The sequence below is a fragment of the Nycticebus coucang genome, chromosome 5 (genome assembly GCF_027406575.1).
Source record: "Nycticebus coucang isolate mNycCou1 chromosome 5, mNycCou1.pri, whole genome shotgun sequence".
Classification (NCBI taxonomy): domain Eukaryota; kingdom Metazoa; phylum Chordata; class Mammalia; order Primates; family Lorisidae; genus Nycticebus; species Nycticebus coucang.
This window is the reverse complement of record NC_069784.1, coordinates 83,249,629-83,269,595: the sequence shown is the minus strand read 5'-3', so window position 1 is coordinate 83,269,595 and position 19,967 is coordinate 83,249,629. Positions and strand designations below refer to the sequence as shown.

General features: G+C 36.3%; 1 protein-coding gene and 1 pseudogene across 5 annotated transcripts in view; one reads left to right on the top strand and one right to left on the bottom strand.

Annotated features, from left to right (window-relative positions):
• Positions 1–19,967, bottom strand: part of LOC128585843 (glyceraldehyde-3-phosphate dehydrogenase-like) — a 618,240-nt pseudogene that overhangs the window by 22,232 nt on the left and 576,041 nt on the right. The gene's annotated exons all lie outside the window — the stretch shown is intronic.
• Positions 1–19,967, top strand: part of ATG5 (autophagy related 5) — a 144,755-nt gene that overhangs the window by 12,994 nt on the left and 111,794 nt on the right. For 2 of the 4 annotated variants that reach the window (XM_053591179.1, XM_053591180.1), the window contains exons 2-3: positions 3,669–3,832; positions 11,618–11,745. In XM_053591179.1, the coding sequence (XP_053447154.1) occupies positions 3,725–3,832; positions 11,618–11,745 (236 nt within the window). In that variant the 5' untranslated portion in view covers positions 3,669–3,724. Of the gene's footprint in view, positions 1–3,668; positions 3,833–11,617; positions 11,746–19,967 lie in introns of those variants that run through there. The other 2 variants (XM_053591182.1, XM_053591181.1) reach the window with 2 other exon arrangements.

The following is a 19,967-nucleotide window of genomic DNA, read 5'->3' as shown; positions in this document are numbered from 1 at the left end:
CTGTATCCTCATAGGAGTGATGATAGGCAGTTCCCACCAGCCAGAGATGCTGGAATCCTATCTCCCCAGACTCACGGTGCCCAGATGCAAGGAAGCTGTTACTCGGCTGCCATCTTGCTCCGCCTCTCCTTGTTCTTTTCAATGATTATTGAAACATGTTTTTTTTTTGGTTCTATAAATTATAATGGTAGATAACCTTTATAGTACATATTATATAATCACCACTTTTCAAGAGCTTTACATGTATTCATTCATTTAATTCTTACATCTAATGTGGTAAGTGCTTTTTCTTATTTTACAGATGAAAAATCTGAGATACAGAGAATTTAATTGACTTATTTGAGGTCACATAGTAAATGGAGGAGGTAGATTTTAGATTGTGGTAGTCTGGTTCCATATTTTACATTTTTAACCTCTACATAATAGTGCCTCTCAAGAGTTAAATTTTGTTTTCCTGCCTCTTTAAAGAAGGATTATTGCAAACGTAATTTTAATTTTTACCCATTTATTACCAATTTTGCTTACACATTTTTAAGGTTAAGTATATTTACTAGAGATGTGCTTTCTTACAAAAACCACTAGAGGTAAACATTTATTAACATTGAAAGATTAACATTTTAATGTTCTATAAATTTAGGTCTGAATATTTTGAGAGAGCAAAGTAGCCTTATTTGCAGTTTTTATAAATCTGTTTCAGCGTCTGTTTGTTTTATACCTTTAGCACCTTGGCTCTGTTAATGGTAGGGGGGAACAATCTCTGTAAAATAATTTAAAGCAGTTTATTCTGAGCCAGATAAACCACTCTGGCGGTTTTGGAACACAAGACTTCAAAACCAAAGCCTGTAGTTTACAGATTTGAGGTGTTCTCCTTTCCCCGTAAGTCTACATTTGTATCACTTGGGGGGAGGGACTCTCAGAAACAACAAAGAAGAGAGCATTAACTGTATGTTTTTACTCTTTTTATTTTTTGAGACAGTCTCACTTCGTTGCCCTCGGTAGAGTGCTGTGGTGTCATAGCTCACAGCACCCTTAAATCCTTGGGCTTAAGTGATTCTCTTGCCTCAGCCTCCCAAGTAGCTGGGAGTACAGGTGCCTGCCATAATGCCCGGCTATTTTTTCTGTTGCAGTTGTCACTGTTGTTTTAGCTGGCCCAGACCAGGTTTGAACCCTCCAACCTCGGTGTATGTAACAGGTATCCTACCCACTGAGCTATGGGCACTGCCCAGGAATGTTTTTACTCTTAACACATGGAAGGGAGAAGCAGAAGAGAATTCTACAGAAAGAGGATGGTCAAGTGTTCTCATCTAGCAGGCTAGAGGGAAGAGAAGGGAGCCACAGTCAAATGCTTGATATTTTGGTGTATGGTGATCCCGGCCTATTAATAAACACAACTCTAATGGCGTCCTGGAATCTGACCAATCAGATTCTTATTCTTTCTTGAGAGAAGGGCAGGGCTTGGAGAGGAAGTCAGGATGCCTTTCCTTACGTGGCCACACACACCTTAATTTTGAATTGTCTTGGTTATTTTCTTCCTGCTTCTTCTAAGGAGAAAGCCATCCACTGTGGCAATATTGACAATGTCTTTTCAATTTTAAATTTGTAATTAAATTTTCTTTTCTTAAAGTCTCTTCGTTGAAGAGCTCTTTGCCTCAAATTGTTCTCTCTTCATGAGCAAGAGGGCAATCTCAGTTGTAGCTATTGATGAATTGGATGTATGATGGTTATAAAAACCACTGCTTACCACTGTATATCAGATTCAGTTTTAGATTTATTTATTTGTCATAATACAGATTTTATTTATCCCTGTCACTAGTAAATTAATTAATTAATTTTTTGGAGACAGAGTCTCACTTTGTTGCCCCAGGCTGGAGTGCTATGATGTCAGAGCTCACAGCAACCTCAGCCTCCTGGGCTCAAGTGATCCTCTTGCCTTAGCCTCCCGAGTAGCTGGGACTACAGACACCCACCACAATGCCTGGCTAATATTTCTATTTTTAGTGGAGATGGGGTCTCATTCTCACTGAGGCTGGTTTTGAACTCCTAAGCTCAAGCAGTCTGGTCCCTTTGGTCCCCCAGAATGCTAGGATTAGAAGCGTGAGCCACCACACCCGGCCAGTAAATTTATTTTTAAAACAGCTAACTATTAATGTAATCGGGAAGTCATGAAGTCTGTCCTGTTTTTCAGTGAGTTAATTTTGTCTGATTTGTAAACTTGGAGCTTTTCTGCTGAGTGCAGAAACTCATTTGTCATTTAAATTTGAAGGCTATCAGTGTGGAACTGTATGGGGTTTACGTGGTTGTGTCTTTTGCTTAAAATAGTCCCTTTTATGTATATATATTAATAAAAGTTAAAACATTAGAAAGAGCACTGGGCTCAGTTTAAGTATCAGAGTTCTTATCCTGATTTGACTGTTGCCTAGTACTTTTACTTTGGGCAGATGTTTCCCACTTCTTTCTGTTCATTTACTTGTACACCAGGGGTCCTCAAACTATGGCCTGTGGGCCACATGAGGCGGTGTGATTGTATTTGTTCCCATTGTGTTTTTTTACTTCAAAATATGTGTATAGTGTGCGTAGGAATTTGTTCATAGTTTTTTTTTATTAAACTATAATCCGGCCCTCCAACCGTCTGAGGGACAGTGAACTGGCCCCCTGTTTAAAAAGTTTGAGGACCCCTGCATATTGTATCTACCCAGTAGATATCTACATGACATTGCGTTTACATGGTAGATATCTACATGGCATCGTGTCTACATGGTAGATATCTACATGGCATCGCGTCTGCATGGTAGATACCTACATGGCATCGCGTCTGCACGATAGATACCTACATGGCATCGCGTCTGCATGGTAGCTACCTACATGGCATCGCGTCTGCACTGTAGCTACCTACATGGCATCGCGTCTGCACGGTAGATATCTACATGGCATCGCGTCTGCACGGTAGATATCTACATGACATTGTATCTACAGGTAAATAAACAGGAAAAGGTGGGAAACATTCAACTTTTTCTCCCTTGACTAGTTTATGGCAGTACATGGCATTGGTCCGTGAAGAGAAAAGAAATGAAACAAGCTTGAATAATTCAGTGTTAATTGATATTTGGCTAAATTCATATGGTTATTTAGAATGTTTTGACAGGACACATTATGATAAATTATAAATTAGCTGCCTATGAAAGATGGGAAATATTATTTAGATAAGTAAAGTGGCTCTTAGAATCTGGGTGCTGTCTATTGAGTTACTCTAAGCATGTATTGTCAACAGTATTTATTTCAGCATTTACTCAGGTAATATGTTGTGGTGGTATTTAATCATAGAATGTTAGCATTGGAAAACACTTGGATATTACAGATGTTAAAAGCCTTGTCCCAGAATATTTCAGCTTGCAGATTTAGTCCTATATTTGGGATTCAGGGAATATTCTAATAGTTCGGAGTAGAAGCATTTACTATTTCATTGGGGCAGAGGACTGTGAGCTTCTTTTGCAGAGTGGGTAGATTTCAGTAGGCAAGAGAAGAGCATACCAGCCAGGGGGAATGGTAGTCCAGTTCTTTTGAAGTGAATGATCTTTATGGCATTAATTTTTTTCCTATAATCTTTTGTTTTGTGGCAGGCGCATTCATATTTATAAGGATCTGCCTAATGCTCTTTATTTTATTTTCAGTTTGGCTTTGGTTGAAAAGAATTTAGCCTGCATGTACTGTTTTATCTACTGGAAGAATGACAGATGACAAAGATGTGCTTCGAGATGTGTGGTTTGGACGAATTCCAACTTGCTTCACTCTGTATCAGGATGAGATTACTGAAAGGGAAGCAGAACCATACTATGTAAGTATGTTGTTGGATATTAAATTTTGTCCATTTTTGTAAAGTTCTAAGAACTGAGAGATTGTTAGCCAACATTTTATATACAACTAATCCATGCTAATTTTGGGGGGGAAAAAAGAAAGAAAACACAAATAAGCAAAAAAGAGGGAAATAAAAATCATATCTAACCCTACCACCCAGAGGACAGAACCACTGTTGACACATTGACTTCGTTTCTCTTATGCATATATGCACATATAATATATGGTATGAAATTGTAAACTGTTCTGTTTTTTAATAGGAAGCTATCTTGAAAGTAATAGGTTCAGATTGTATTCTTTTGTATTTAGATGGTTCTATGCAACTACATATATGAACAAAATATTTATTTATTTATTTATTTGAGACAGAGTCTCACTTTGTTGCTCTTGGTAGAGTGCCTTGGCATCATAAGTCCCAGCAACCTCCAACTCTTAGGCTCAAGCAATTCTCTTGCCTCAGCTTCTAGAGTAGCTGGGACTGTAGGCATGCACCACAATGTTCGGCTATTTTTAGAGACGGGTCTTGCTCTTGCTCAGGCTGATCTCGAACTCCAGAGCTCAAGCTGTCCACCCGCATTGGCCTCCCAGACTACTGGGATTACAGGTGTGAGCCCCTGCGGCCTGCCCTAAACAGCTGATTTTCTTCTGTTTTTTTTTTTTTTTTTTTTTTGAGACAGAGTCTCACTGTGTTGACCTCAGTAGAATACCTGGCATCACAGCACACAGCAACCTCAAACTCTTGGGCTCAAGTGATTCTCTTATCTCAGCCTCCAGATTAGCTGGGACTATAGGCACCCACCACAATGCTCAGCTTTTTTTTTTTTTAGAGATGGGGTCTTGCTGTTGCTTGGGCTGGTCTCAAACTCCTGAGCTCAGGCAGTCCATCTGCCTCAGCCTCTGAGAGTGCTGGAATTACAGGTCTGAGCCAGCACACCAGGGCTGGAACAAAGTATTTTTATAGCTCAATGAATATATGTACACATGGACGTACACACATATACACACATGCATATGTTCACTGAGCTTAAAATAATATCTATTATAAATAGTTGCACCTAGACTTGTAGGTTTGAGTTAGTGGATTATCTGTTCTAAAAATGAGTTTCATGTATCTTCTGATTTTAGTGTACTTGTTTTCCTTTGCTCAGTGTATCTATAATCAGAGTATTCTTCCTGTTTATTGAATGGCTCCTAATAGGCAAAGATATTCTCAGTTGTTCTAGTTTTTTCTTTTTGTGTCTCAGGTACATACACTATTGTTTACCTGGAGAGGTTATGGAAAAGTGGAAATGTGTTTGTGATGATGGGCTATTTCTTTCACTTTAATGAAGTTTGTCCTTGTTTTCTCCGTTTCTGAGGGCAGCACTGCTCCTCAGCCTGCTCCCGTTATGGGAAGTCATACTTCTGGAGGAAACTACTTGAGCGTGTTAACTCAACTCCCTTTTTGGGTATAGAAACTGTTTTTTTTCCCCCCTCTATGCATCCTCAGCATCTGTCCTAGGCTGTGTATGTAGCGGAGCCTAAGTATATGAAAACCTCCCAGGCTCATGTTGTGATTTTATTGAAATCATCTATTTGGGTTTTCTTACTAGGAATGATAATTTTAGAAAAGTAGAGCAGTCTTGTTAGTAGAACTCAGACTTAGATACGTTTGTGTAATATCACCTTTGCAGATCTCTATAGTTTTCTGTCTTTTGGAAATTTTTCACAGTTAAAAACAGAGTGTGATCATGGTTTATTTTTAGAAGAATTTCATTTGTTAGAGGTATTTTTTTCTGTTCTTCTTTAGCATGGGTTAGGATACCATTTACGTTGTTTCCAAACAAGTTTTTGCTGTTCTAATTAAAACTTTTAACTTTGGCTGGCCTTCTATAATAATAGTATTTAAACAAAAGAATGTTGTGTATAGTTCGTCAAATTTGCAACGACTGAGAAATAAATAATTTAAGTCTATTTTTAAATCAGACTCGGATGTTTGACATACTTCATATAGTTTGAAAAATTTCAAGTAAAGAGTATAGTTATTTTTTCTTTATATGTGAATCTGTCTAAATATGAAAAGACTGTTGTGAGAACTAGGCTGTAAGGACTGTAAGTTGTTTTCTTGTTTCTAATCAAATTGAAAATGGCAAAAGTACTGAGGTAACTATAGGAGGAAGAGAATTGTTTTGTCATATAGGTAATTTTTTTCCCTTGAATTCTTCCTAATTCTTTATCCAAAGAATATCTTACATTGCCATGATTTGTGATTTTGAATATTGGGTGACAAGTATATAATAAATATTAAAGCTGGAGTTTAAAACCTTATAGCACAATCCAAATTTTGCTCTTTAAATACAAACGTACTTCAGTGTAAGTCAGCATATACAGGGAGAAAATATGCTAAAGCCTCAGTGATGATTAGTCTGGTTAGCATTTTAGTGCTAGTGTAGTTATGGTTTAGATATGTCTCAGTTGTCAATTAAGCTTGAAAATATTTTTAATATTAATGTTAAATATATTCATGTTTATTTCTGTATTTTGATTTGATTCCTATTTATAAATCATTTAGTCTATAATCCTGTAAGTATGCCATTGAGAATTGTTTCATTTTGCAGGGAATATTAGGAAGGAAATTTAGAAACTAGGTTACTTGTTCATTTTTATTTCTGTTACATTCATTTAAACTGTTGCTTTTCATTTAGATAATCCAACATAAAAACACACATACTAATTTTCATTAATATCTTCGTGACTTGTCACTAGAGAAAATTACACAATTAGACATCAGTCTTGTTGGACCCTCAATATTATCCCAGCAGTCCTTTTATGTTTTCTTAGTCAGCTGTCTCTGCTCTTTTCCACTCTATTTCTCTTAGCCCTGACTTCATCCTTCACTCTTTTTTTTTTTTTTTTTGAGACAGTCTCACTTTGTCGCCCTTGGTAGAGTGCTGTGGCAGCGCAGCTCACAGCAACCTCACACTCTTGGGCTTAAGCGATTCTCTTGCCTCAGCCTCCCAACTAGCTGGGACTACAGGTGCCCACCACAATGCTGAGCTATTTTTTTGTTGTAGTCATTGTTGTTTGGCAGGCCTGGGCTGGATTTGACCCCACCTGCTCCAGTGTAAGTGGCTGGCACCCTAGCTGCTGAGTTACAGGCACTGAGTTGTTATCCTTCTCAGTGGTGAATTCACTTCTACTTCACAAAGGAAATAGAAACCATCTGATAGGACCTCCCTTAATTTTCTGCCACCAAATCTGCAAAACACATCTTCATTCACACACAGTTACTTCTTCCTTCCTGTTCAAATGAAGAAGTGTTCTTCCTCCTAGGCTTCTCAGGAAGCTGGTTGTATCTGATCTTCTCCCACCTCTAACTCTGCCATCTCTGTTTATTTTACTTTCAACTTCTTATCTATAGGCTCCTTCACAGCATTTATGTTGTCATAAACCCTTCCTATCCTAAAACAGCAGTTCTCTGCCTGTCTCTCAGCTTCTTGCTTTTCCTATACAACCAGACTTTTTAAAAAGGTTTGTACTGCAACCTCGTACCACTTAGTTCTCTGTAATCATATTTTCATAGTATTCCAACAAAACCATTTGTGCCAAAGTCATTCATGATGTCTTTTTTCCAAACTTGTAGTCTGTTTTTGAATTTTCAGTTGTTTGATCTCTCAGCCGTACGCGTTACTTCTGTCCGTTTTCTCCATCTTGTGGCAGTCTCCTGTCTTGCTCTGCAGTGCCTCCTACTCTTGGTTTTGCTTCTGCCTCTCTGTTTTTCTTTTTGGGGTCTCATTTGCTAGTTCTTTAATGTTGACATTTCTTCGGGCTTTGCCTTCTTTTTTAACTTCATGTCCCCCCCGCTGGAGTTCTCATCCATTTTTGTCAAGCATTTATATTTTGACAACTCCCAAGTGTTTTTCTCCTGAACTCCAGACCTGGAGCTGGAAATTCTCAGATGTCTTGAAGGAATTCAAACTGTATGTATTTGAAATTGGACTTTCCCCGCAGAAAATTTAGTCATCTGCCATTATTCCCTGTCTATTTTGCTAAGTAGATCTATCATCCAAATAATTAATTTTATCAGAAACCTGGGACTCATCCTTTGATGCTTCCTTCTCTTGTATCTGTGATATTTGATCAGTCACTTAGTTCAGATGATTTAAATCTCAGTATCTCTGAGACTTCTCTGATTGCCTTTGTCCCCGCTGCTGCTCTGGACCATCGTCTGAAAACTGATCAATTGCATAGTGGTAACTAGTTTCCCCACTTTCATTTTTCTCTTCTCTCCATTTTCTAGTCTTTAGTTGGAGTGATCTTTTCAAAACATGTATCTAATCTTGTCATCTGCTTGTCTGAAATCTTTAATAGATTTTCATCATCTTTAGCATGCTTAATGTGGTTTACAAGGTTCTCCATGAGGTGGCCTGGCTTCCTTAGTACTGTTTTGTCCCAACTCTCCGTGTGTGTCATATTCAGCTTCTTACAGTTTTCTCAAATATGCCAGTCTTTGCCTCTCTGTATTCACTCCATGCCTTTTACCTTGCAGCGTCCTCTGTCTGAAATGGGCAGAAATATGCCCCACACCGACACACACCCAAACATGCATACCCACCCAAGTTTAGTTTGCTCCTTTTTGTCTTTTGACTCTCGCCTTAAAATGAACTTCCTGTGAAGGTGTGGATGAGCATCAGCCATAGGTTAAATTCCTTTCCTACTTGATTTTGCACCATTTTTAATTCCTTCTTGCCTTAGTTACATTTGTGCCTGTGTGTGTGGGTCTTTGTTCTGTCCAAGCTGCAGGCTCTGTGAGGGAGGACTCTAACACAGCCAGCGCTGTGTCCTCACTGCCTCTCTGCTGCCTTCCACATTGGAGTAGATCAGAATTCTAGTATGTTGTGCATCTGGTTTTGTCTTATCATAAGTAAGTCTCTAATATTTTTTCAGATTAATATACGGATACAAACAATTAGGTTACATTGTTTACATCTGTTAGGTAAAGTCTAAGTTGTAGTTGAGGCCTTTACTTGGGGAGGAAGGAGGAAGTTTGATAAGCTCTCACCTTATGGGTACAACGTAAGTAAGTTTATAACTGAAAATTGTTAAACAGGATAAGATATGGTATGAAGAAATAAAAATTATGGGCATCTTCTGTAAGAAACATGAGTATTCCATGTCATTGTATAAAACATGTATCCCTTAGAAGTTATATAGATAAAAATAAATCACTTGTGTCATGCTCACTGAGTATTTTATGTCAGTGCTAAATGAGGAGTAAGCGACAGATAGAATACATTGTAGCTGACAACATCCCCAAACAGGGTTAGTCATAGTCATATTAAAAGAGCTTGAAGAACATTGAAGACATTATGCTAAGAGAAATAACTCAGGCACAAAAAGATAAATATTGTATGGTTCCACTTTACATGAAGTACCTAAAATAGTTAAATTCATAGAGATAGAAAGGAAAATGGTGGCTACCAGTAGCTGGGGAAAGGGGGCAATGGGAAGTAATTGTTTAATGTGTAGAGTTTCCATTTGAGATGACAAAAATGGTCTATCGATGGATAGTTCATAGCACAGTAGAACAACCCAAGGGACCATAACAAACTGGTTAACATACAGAGGTGGTCAACATAAGGTCAACGTAAGGATCTAGCACTACTGTACTGATAAGTACATGTAGTGCCTGTCTGGTCTATGAAAATTAGGTCAACTTCAGAAGGTGATCAATGTAGGGAGGTGGTCAACTATGAAGGTTCTGTTGTATTTGAACACTTAGAAATGGTTAAAATGGTAAATTTTATGCTAGGTATGTTTTATCACTTTTTAAAAAAGAACTTACAAAATTGAGTAAAACAGTTTGGAGGTAAAAGGCAGGATGATGTCTTTTCATTTATCTCCTGGTCGTTTTTACCTTCTTACTTATTTCCTAAATAAATTGCACACATCTGTCTGTACTCTGGAGTAGTCATTCTTAAATCTTAGAGTTATTTCTTAGTGTTACTATGGATGTTATGCTAACTGTAGATTACTCAGACAAGCCAATATGAAACAAGATTGCAAACTACATTTCAATGTGGATTCTGCTTTAAGAATGAGTACTCTTTTTTAATTTTTGTCTCTGCCCATTTAACCTTCGGTATCTCTGATTTACTGAACAACTATTTACTGTGTGCTTTCTGTAAAGCAGGTACTATTTTGGGCAGTGGGAATCTAGCATTGAACAAAATAGGCAAAAATTCCTGTTTAAATGAAGAAGAAATTCCTATCTCTAGCAACTTTGATTGAAACCTAAGTGTGTAATGCAATGCTATACAAAATCAGAGCTGATATCTATACTCGTTCACGGTGTATCTTCCTTCTTACCATCTCCATGGGTTAGTATTATTCTCTACAGAATAGATTACTATATAGTGCCTGATAGTCACTTTAAATTAAAGTGATGGATTTATTCATATAGACCTTATTAGACTAATAGATTATATTTATTTTTCAAAAATGACTAATTTATGGCCCTATTTTGATTTCTTAGAGAATTCCATGTCACATCTGTATTCTGTCATTTCTGAAAGAGTTCACTGAATCTATTCTCTGCCATTTATTTAATAGCATATGATTTTGGCAGGTTATTTAAATAAACTGATTTGGTAATACTTTTTGCAAAAAAACTAACCACTTTTCAGTGCCTTTCCTTATTCATAGTAAGCATTAGTTCCTTTTACTTTTTTCACTAATTACAGTTATTTCTTATAAAAGAAGAACTTACCTTCTGTTCCGCATTGGAGCATGCCAACACCTCTTTTCCCATATGTATCTTGTAGCCCCCAGGACCACTGTCATGTTTTCCTACCTAGTTAGGGGCTGTTGTCTTAGACTTCTATGATTACATATCAGTTCCTTTAACCAGAATTTTTCTCTTTGTGTCTGTCTCCCCCGCCCCCATGTATATATATGTATGCATGTGCCAGGTCGGTAGCTGTACTTGATCTACTGATCAAGGAACATCACCTTGAATAAGCGGCATGAAAGATAGTGCATTTACACTTATAAGAGCAGCCAAAAGACAGTAACAAAGCAGTTTTACCAGCACAAGCTGAAGCTTAGAAAAACAAAGGCTTGGCTAGAGTATCTACTGCAAAGGAGGATAAACATGAGTTTGAGCCAATTGTCTCCTTTTATATACTTGTAGATTCTTTATATAAATTTTAAACAGTTTTCTGAAATGCTTTCCTATATTCTTTCTGGGTACTTTTTCTGGGGAAAAAACATTGACCAGGTCCTTCATGCTTTTTAAGTCAAAGCTTTATCTAGCCCAGCATTCTTTCCTACCCTTTACAACACAATGGGCCAGTTTAGAATCTTGATAGGTAGTCAAAGTGTACATTAGGACTGAGCTGGTTTTCTTCTCAGGACAATTATTAACTCAGGGAAGTCATTTTAATTTTTAAATTGCATTTGAAAGAACTAATAAGTATTCTAACTAATATGACATCTAATTATATCATTTTTTTTAATAAGTGTTATAGAAAGATTGTAGGTAGGCTTGTATTAATTTTCTAGGCGTTTATCTTGTAAGCTGTGCTTAAAGTAATAACCCTTAAGAAATATTAAAACATCTTTATCTTTAGCCTTTGCTTTTCCATAAACAGCATTTGACTTTATGTGAAATATTCAAAGTAATGCAAAGAACATGGCTGTTTTTTCTTAAAATTCAAAAACCTACTTAGTATATGTTTTGGAAAAAACTAGTAAATAAATATGGTTTTACAAATTTTCATTTCAGTTGCTTTTGCCAAGAGTAAGTTATTTGACGTTGGTAACTGACAAAGTGAAAAAGCACTTTCAGAAGGTTATGAGACAAGAAGACGTTAGTGAGATATGGTTTGAATATGAAGGCACACCACTGAAATGGTGAGTGAATTTTTCTGCATTATTAAGCATTAAATATATGCTAGATGCTAGCTCTAAAAAGGTATAGTGCCCTGTAAAACTGTTAAAAAAGTTCTATAAGGAAAGAAATCACTAGTTAAGCTCATATAATAAATGAAGTTTAAACCATTATCAGAATATTTTATTGGAAATATTTCTTCCTTCTGTTTGGATGCATGGATGACTGGATAGATTCATATATTCTCAGCAATATATTTTTATGTGGTACAGTAAGGGTATATTTGGTTATGAGGTTTTTCCAGGATATGTTTTAAACCCCCCTTCTATAAATCATCTCAGTGATACTATTCAATTTTATTTATCTTTCCAAAATGCTTGTAACAGATTATATATACATACGATTACTAAGGTGTCCTTGTTGTTTATGGTATTAGTGGTCAACTAATACCATAAACAAATCTTGACCAGATTTGGTTTAGAATATTTAAAATGTATTGATTTCCTTTTTACGTGAAAAATAATTTTTTTAAAATATTTTAAGCCCAAAATGGATTTATTGGAAGCGTACTGAGGCAGTGCACACAATCAAAGGGAAAAAGGCGAAAATCAAAGGGGCACTGCAGATTTCAGGGATGAGAATTGTGAACACAAGTACAATTGACAAGCATTTTCTCTCCTCTCATTTTTTAAAAATTTTAGCTCTTCATATTTTTCATATTACTAATAAATTTCAAAAATAATTTTGATATGAAAGCATTTTTAAGAAGGGTATTGAAAATAAATCCTAAATCTGGGCTTATCCAAGTATAGGTGATTTTTCTTGTGCTTCCTCTATTGTTGGGATTTTTGTTCATTGTGCTTGCAAAAATATTTAATGAAATCATAGAAGTTAGAGAAGAATATTAAGAAATAATTCAGCATGTGCTGGGATGATGGTGTTGAAATGCTGCTATTTAAATGCAGCTGAATGAAAAGAATGTAGGCTAAGATTAGATTTAAACGAAATGTAAAAAATATAAATAGGTTAAAAATGAACTTGCTCTTTGAATCTGGGAATATTGAAATGGAGAGTTATTTAATGAGACTTAGGGCAAATAAAAGAAAGTGAGTTAAGTGTTTAATAAATGCAGCTGATGTGAATGTAAGGACTGCTTTTTAGCACAGAGGGAACTTTTGGAACTCATTTTATGCTGATGAGATCATAAGAGTGAGTAGATTTTTCTGAGTGGTTTAGAAATATACAAGACTGGCTCAGTCCAGTGGTTATGGCTCCAGCCACATACACCGAGGCTGGTGGGTTTGAACGCAGCCTGGGCCAGCTAAACAAGGATGACAACTGCAACAAAAAATAGCCAGCGTTGTGGTGGGTGCCTGTAGTCCCAGCTACTTAGGAGGCGGAGGCAAGAGAATCGCTTAAGTCCGGGAGTTTGAGGTTGCTGTGAGCTGTGACGCTACAGCACTCTATTGAGGGCGACATAGTAAGACTGTCTCAAAAAAAAGAAAGAAAGAAAGAAATATATAAGATTGTATTTTGTATCGAGTTATGGGTCAAGGTTCTGGGAAGGGATGACAAAGGTGTCTTGTAATGGCACTCTTTATTAAAATCAAACCTGTACTGTGCTTCGTGATTATGTATCAGACTCCTTATAACTCTTTAATAGTTCTAGATCTCAGGCTGTATAGATAAGGCAGTGCTCTCTGTTTCTTCTTATTTCTCAGAAGAATTGAAGGTTTTGGAATGGGAAGATGGCTTAAAAGATGTGTAAAAGGAGCAAAAATCAAGAGATGCGAAGGAAAGGAAGGAGGAAAGATTGGGGGCAATAGCAGTAGGCCGTACACATGCTGTGCATTCAACAGTTCTGTCTGTATTGTGTTATTTACATTGCTTTATGTCTTATAGATTATCATAAGAGTTTGTGCGACTAACAGGGCTTTTCAATTTCATTGTAAAGCAGAGTTTCTTAATAGGGTCACTATTGACATTTTGAATCCAATAATTCTTTGAATCCAGTAATACCAAAGGAAAAGATGCATCAAAAGTCATTAGATAATGAACTTGCAGCATGTTGTAACTATAAAAGTACTGTCACACATAATAAGTTAACACCCCAAACTAAAATGAAGACTCCTGAATGTAATTACCTTCACATAAACTCTCTAAAAGGGTAAAGAAGTTCGCTCTTTAGACAATTCATAAAACGTGGAAGAAAGAACATAAATTGATATTCCTTTTCCCTTTATAATCTTGGGGAAATTTAGCAGCAGCTCTGTTCTGTGCCCGTAAGTACCAGCAGCACTCCCTCTAGTCTTGCTATCAAAAATGTTTCCAAATGTCCCTGAATAGAGGCAGAACTGCCTCCAACAGAGAAACTCTGGAAAATGTGAGAATCTTTAATTTAGCTTGTAGAGGGAGTGCTTGTTAAGTCATCATCTTTTGGTTGCTGTTTTATTCTATCTGGTGTGGTGGTTATGCTTGTACTTGATATGGCTTATAGTTTATAGATTTGTATTCTAGATATGATGTCAGTGAATACTGTTTGGACCCCTTTCTCTTTGTTAGTGTAGAACAATGATTTTGCCTTAAATTTACCATGTTCTTACTTTGCTAGTATTTATCCCTTTGGGAGGTCTTTTATTAAAGAGTGAAATTCTTTTAGAGAGCTTATGTGAAGGTAATTATATTCAAGTGTCTTCATTTTAGTTTTGGGGGTGTTAACTTATTGCGCGTGACAGTACTTTTATAGTTACAACATGCTGCAAGTTCATTATCTAATGACTTTCGATGCATCTTTTCCTTTGGTATTCTTCGGTATTCCATATAAATGAAGAATGAGTAACTTCTAGAAGCATAAATGTAACTGACACTGTCTGGGCTAAGTCTTGATCCTTTCTCTTTTTGTGCTTCTAACATAGCAATTTTCTCCTAAGTTAAAAAAACTTGAAATAGGTTATCAATATAAGAATCTACCTGGCATTTAAGCAGTGGGTTTTGTAGGATGGTATAATCGTATGAACTCCAGACAGTGCAGGAAAGCAGCTACCACTGCAACTTTGGAAGAAGGCATGGACTTCTGAAGCCACGATGCAAGTGTCTTAGGAGTAGAGGAGCATTTATGTGAGTGGATAGATGTATGACAATGTCTTTCTTATATTTGATTCTTTGGAGTTTTAAGTAAATTCAAGCAGGGAAAGAAATCAAATACCAGTTTTGACAATTCATAAAAGATGGAAGAAAACATAAATTGATATTCTTTTTCCCTTTATAATCTTGTTGCTGGCTCTGTCCCATATTAATTAATTAAGCTTGTCTTTATATATGAGGTGACAGTACTCTCAGAGGTAAGAAAAAACAAACTGAAATCCTAGACAAATCATGACCTTTATCATGCTCTGATGATAAAATATGACTCTGCCTTCCTTTTGGGAGGATGTAGAGTAAGAATGTTTGAGCTTTGTCTTTTAAAATAAATGTTGGTTTTAAGGATTTTTACGATAGAGTGTATACAGTCAAATTAGCAGTAGTAGGTAATAGCAGAATGGAATATTCTTAAAATAGGTTGTGTTTTCCCTCTACTGTTAATTCTTTCTTACTATTCTTGTTTTTCTACTTGGTTAAAAGACCCTCTGTGAGAAAGAAAAAAATGATCTCAGACATATAATTTCCATGGAGTAAACTTTATCTTTTTTGGAGTATGGTTTGAGAAAGGCCTTTTTTTTTTTTTTAGTTATTGCCACAGTCAAGATAACAGAATACAGTAGAACCTCTACATCTGACCACCTTCCTACATTGGCCACCTTAAGTTGACCTAATTTTTATGGACTGGACGTGCACCACATGTCCATATCAGTACAGTAGGCCTAGTTCCTTATGTGGACCACCTCCGTATGCTGATCAGTCTTTCACAGTTCCTTGTGGGAGGGGGGGAGTCACCTTACAGAGGTTCTGCACAAGGGTGCCCAGCCTTTTTTCTTTTTTGCCACACTTTGGAAGAATAAGAGTTGTCCGGGGCCACACATTAAATATGCAGACACTGAGGAAAGCCAATTAGCAGAAAAAAGTTCCATGCATGCTTTTTGTGGCATCTGACAACACAGATAAGCAAAAAAAGTCCTCATAAAACCAGCAGGTAGCCTGTGGACCACTGGTTGGACACTCCTCTACTGTATTTCTGTTACCCCACAAATTGCCTGATGCTCCTTTACAGTCAGTCCCCTCATGCTCCCTCTAATTCCTGGCAATTACTGATTGCGTTTCTATCCCTAGTAGTTCTGTTTTTCCAGAATGCCATTTAAATGGAATCGTGTACACAGGTACAGCCTTTTGTGTTTGCGCCTGACACATGTGCTATAGCACCTGTCAGTGTTGTCTTTCTTTTCTTGATGAATTAGTGGCCCATTGTATGTATGTATTTGTTCATTAAATGATGGACATTGGATTGTTTCCATTTTAGGGCTGTTATGAAAAAAGCGCTATAAACATTTGCCTACAGGTCTTTGTGTGCCAAACCATATATATTTTAAAAGAGAAAAATTGTTGCTGTGTGTTCACTGTTAGAATATGGAAATGTGACGATTATTATGTTCTGCAACCTTGTCAAAATCAGTTATTAGTCCTTGGTGTTCTCAGTTTTAGGAGGAATAAATTAGTCGTTCACAGCTACGTGTGCTCTTAGCTGTAGGCTTTTTGTAGATGCTTTTTTATCAAGTTGAGGTCATTTTTCTGCCTAACTTGGTGAGAGTTTCTTCTAAAATCATTAATTAGGTGTTAGATATTGTCAAATGCTTTTTCTGTACTATTATAATTAATGTGATAGTGTTTCCTTCTTTAGTAGCTTGTTGCTATGTGGATTTTTGATGTTGTACCAGTCTTGCCTTTAATTACATTTGGTCATGGTGTGTAATTAATTTTATACATAGTTGGATTCAGTTTGCTAATATTTTGTTGAGGATTTTTGTGTCTTAATTAATGAATGAGGTTGTGGTTTTCTATTTTTGCACCATCTTTGTCTGATTTGGTGTTATGGTAATTCCAGCCTTATAAAATGGGTTGAGAAGTGTTTGTCTTCTAGTATTTTCTGGAAAAGATTGTGTAAAAATGCTATTAATTTTTTAAATGGTAGATATCAACAGCGAAACCACCTGGGCCTGGAGATTTCTTTTTTGGAAGGTTGTTAATTAAAAATTCAATTTTTTTGGTATGTATAGGTCTGTTTGGCTTTTGCATCTTGATTGAGTATTGGTAGTTAAGAGTTTTTGAGGAATTAGTTCATTTCTTCTAGTTGTTGGATTTATGAACATGAAGTTGTTTGCAGTATTTCCTTATTATCTTTGAAGGACTGCAGGGTCTGTAGTAATAGCCCCTATGTCATTCTTGATATTGGCGATTTATACTCTTCTCTGTTTTTTTCCACTTCAGTAGAGATTTGTCAATTTATTTATTTGTTCCTTTATTTCTGAATAATCAACTTTTTATTTAATTGATATTCCTCTATTTTTTTATTTTTTATTTTATTGATTCTATTCATAATTGATTTCCTTCTGCTTGCTTTGGATTTATTTTGCTTTTCCCCCCTAATTTCTTGGAAGTAGGAACTTAGGTTATTTTTTAATTTTATTTTTATTATTTTTTTATTAAATCATAGCGGTATACATTAATCTAATCATGGGGTACAATGTGCTGGTTTTATATAAAATTTGAAATATTTTCATCAAACTGGTTAACATAGCCTTTACGGCATTTTCTTAGTTACTGTGTTAAGACATTTATATTCTACACCTAGTAAATTTCACATGTACCCTTGTAAGATGCACTGTAGGTATGGTCCCACCAATAACCCTCCCTCCACCCATCTTCTTCCCTTCCCTCCCCTCCCTCTCCCCTTTCCCCAAATTTTTGGGCTATAATTGGGTTATAGCTTTCATATGAAAGCTATAAATTGGTTTCATAGTAGGGCTTACAGGCATCCTCAAACTTTTTAAACGGGGGGCCAATTCACTGTCCCTCAGACCTTTGGAGGGCCGGACTATAGTTTAAAAAAAAAAAAAAACAAACTATGAACAAATTCCTATGGACACTACACATATCTTATTTTGAAGTAAAAAAAACAAAAAAAGAACAAGTACAATCACACCACCTCATGTGGCCCACGGGCCGCAGTTTGAGGACCTCGGCTTAGTACATTGAATACTTTTTCTTCCATTCTTGAGACACTTTGCTAAGAATATGTTCCAGCTCCATCCATGTAAACATGGAACTTAGGTTATTGATTTGAGATCTTACCTTTGTAAGATTTTAATGGTGATAAAATATACATAAACATGAAATTTACCATATTAATCATTTTAAGTTACTATTTAGAGGTGTTAATTACATTTACAATATTCCATAACCAATTTCCACAACTCTTTAGACTTCCTTTGTTTTTAAATGTAAGCATTTACTGTCATAATTTCTGTTTTAGCAGTGCTTTAGTACATCCCACAAATTTCGATGTGTTGTGGTTTTGTTTTCATTCAGATCTATGTGTTTGTTTGTTTGTTTGTGGGGGTTTTTTTGGACAGTCTCACTGTCTTGCCCCGGGTGGAATGCCATGGCGTTATAGCTCACAGCAACCTCAAACTCTAGGGCTTAAGCGAGCCTCTTGCCTCACTCAGCCTCCCAAGTAACTGGGACTATAGGCTCCCTGCCATGTTTTTAGGGCCAGGGTCTCATTTTTGCTCAGTCTGGTCTTGAACTCATGAGGTAAAGTCATCCACTCTCCTCCACCTTCCAGATGCTGAGATTACAGGTGTGAGCCAACGTGCCCAGTGGATCTATGTATTTTTTAAAAATTTTCTTTTGAACCCTTGGATTTTTTAGAATCATGTTGTTTAATTTTCACATTTAGAGGTTTTTCTGTTGTCTTTCTGTTACTGATTTCTAGTTTGATTCTATTGTGGTCAAGAACCCACTGTAATTATGAGTCTCTTAAATTTGTTGGTATTTATCTGTCACTTTTGATCTCCTCATCCTCTAGCCTCTAGGTTCTCATCTTGCCTTCTGAACATGACTTACATTTCCTACTTTGAGTTCAGGCCCATCTCATTTCTCACATGAATTATTTCACAGCCTCTCAATCTGTCTACTTTTATTTTCAGTTTACCTTTTCCAGGACATAAGTGATCTTTCTGAAATGCAGATCTAACATTGTTACTCTCCTTCTTAAGAACCATTCCCTCATTTCTAGTCATCTGCAGTACAATAAAGCCAAACGTGTTAGCATGATGTGTACATAAGGTCGTCCATGTGCCCTCTCTTTATATTTATTGTTACCATAACTATTTAAATACCCATGTGGGGTATTTGAGCAGGAGCTTTGTGCCTTCTTCAGCAGGACATAAAAAATGCTAAATAAATGTCTATTCAGTGAATGGATGAATGATTAACCTCTTTTATTTCAAAAACTGAGGCCCAAATCATTGAAATAACTTGTCATAAAAGCAAGTAGGATGGACCCAGGTTCTGAGAGTCTTGCTTCAGACTTCCTTCCACCCACCTAACATTCTATTTTAAAATCATCCCCTCATTCTTTCTGTTCTAATTGCTTATGTTAATTTGTCCAAATTAGAATAGAAAAATATTTAAGAACAGTGGTGTACTCATAATGAATGCTCAGTAAATATGTTGTTGTTTTGTAGACAGCTTCCAAGGAGATAGTATCTGTTTAGAGCTTTATCCTCTGTAGTCCTGTGTGTCTTCAATGTTTAAAAATTTCGTGGGAAAAGGAAAATGCTGATCTAATTTAAAAATGTAAGCATCTCTTTTTTTGACTGATTTTTAGTCAGCAGAGGGTGCTCTAACCTTGCATTTTAAGAGGTGAAGTTTCTTGCTAACTCAAGTGTTCACAGTTGAGTTATCATTTTTATGTTGGAGTTATTTTAAGAGAACAGTTCTTAGTCCTTCTAAAGGATACTTTGTTAGTAAACCCTAATTTTGATTAAAAATCTTTTCTACCTTTTATGCATAAAAGGTAGAAAAAGCTTCTGTTTTGTCAACTATTAAAAAAAACTCTAATGGGAAATTTTTATGTGTGTGAATTGTCTTATTTTTAAGATGAGTTGTGAAAGAAAAAAGTTAAAACTACTTTTTGAATTGGAAAAAATAGTCCCGAGCAGCAGAATGTTGTTTTGGTCTATATGGACCGCATTTATGACAGTGGTTCCTGAGATTATATTCCATATTATTACTGTCTCCGTTTTATGTT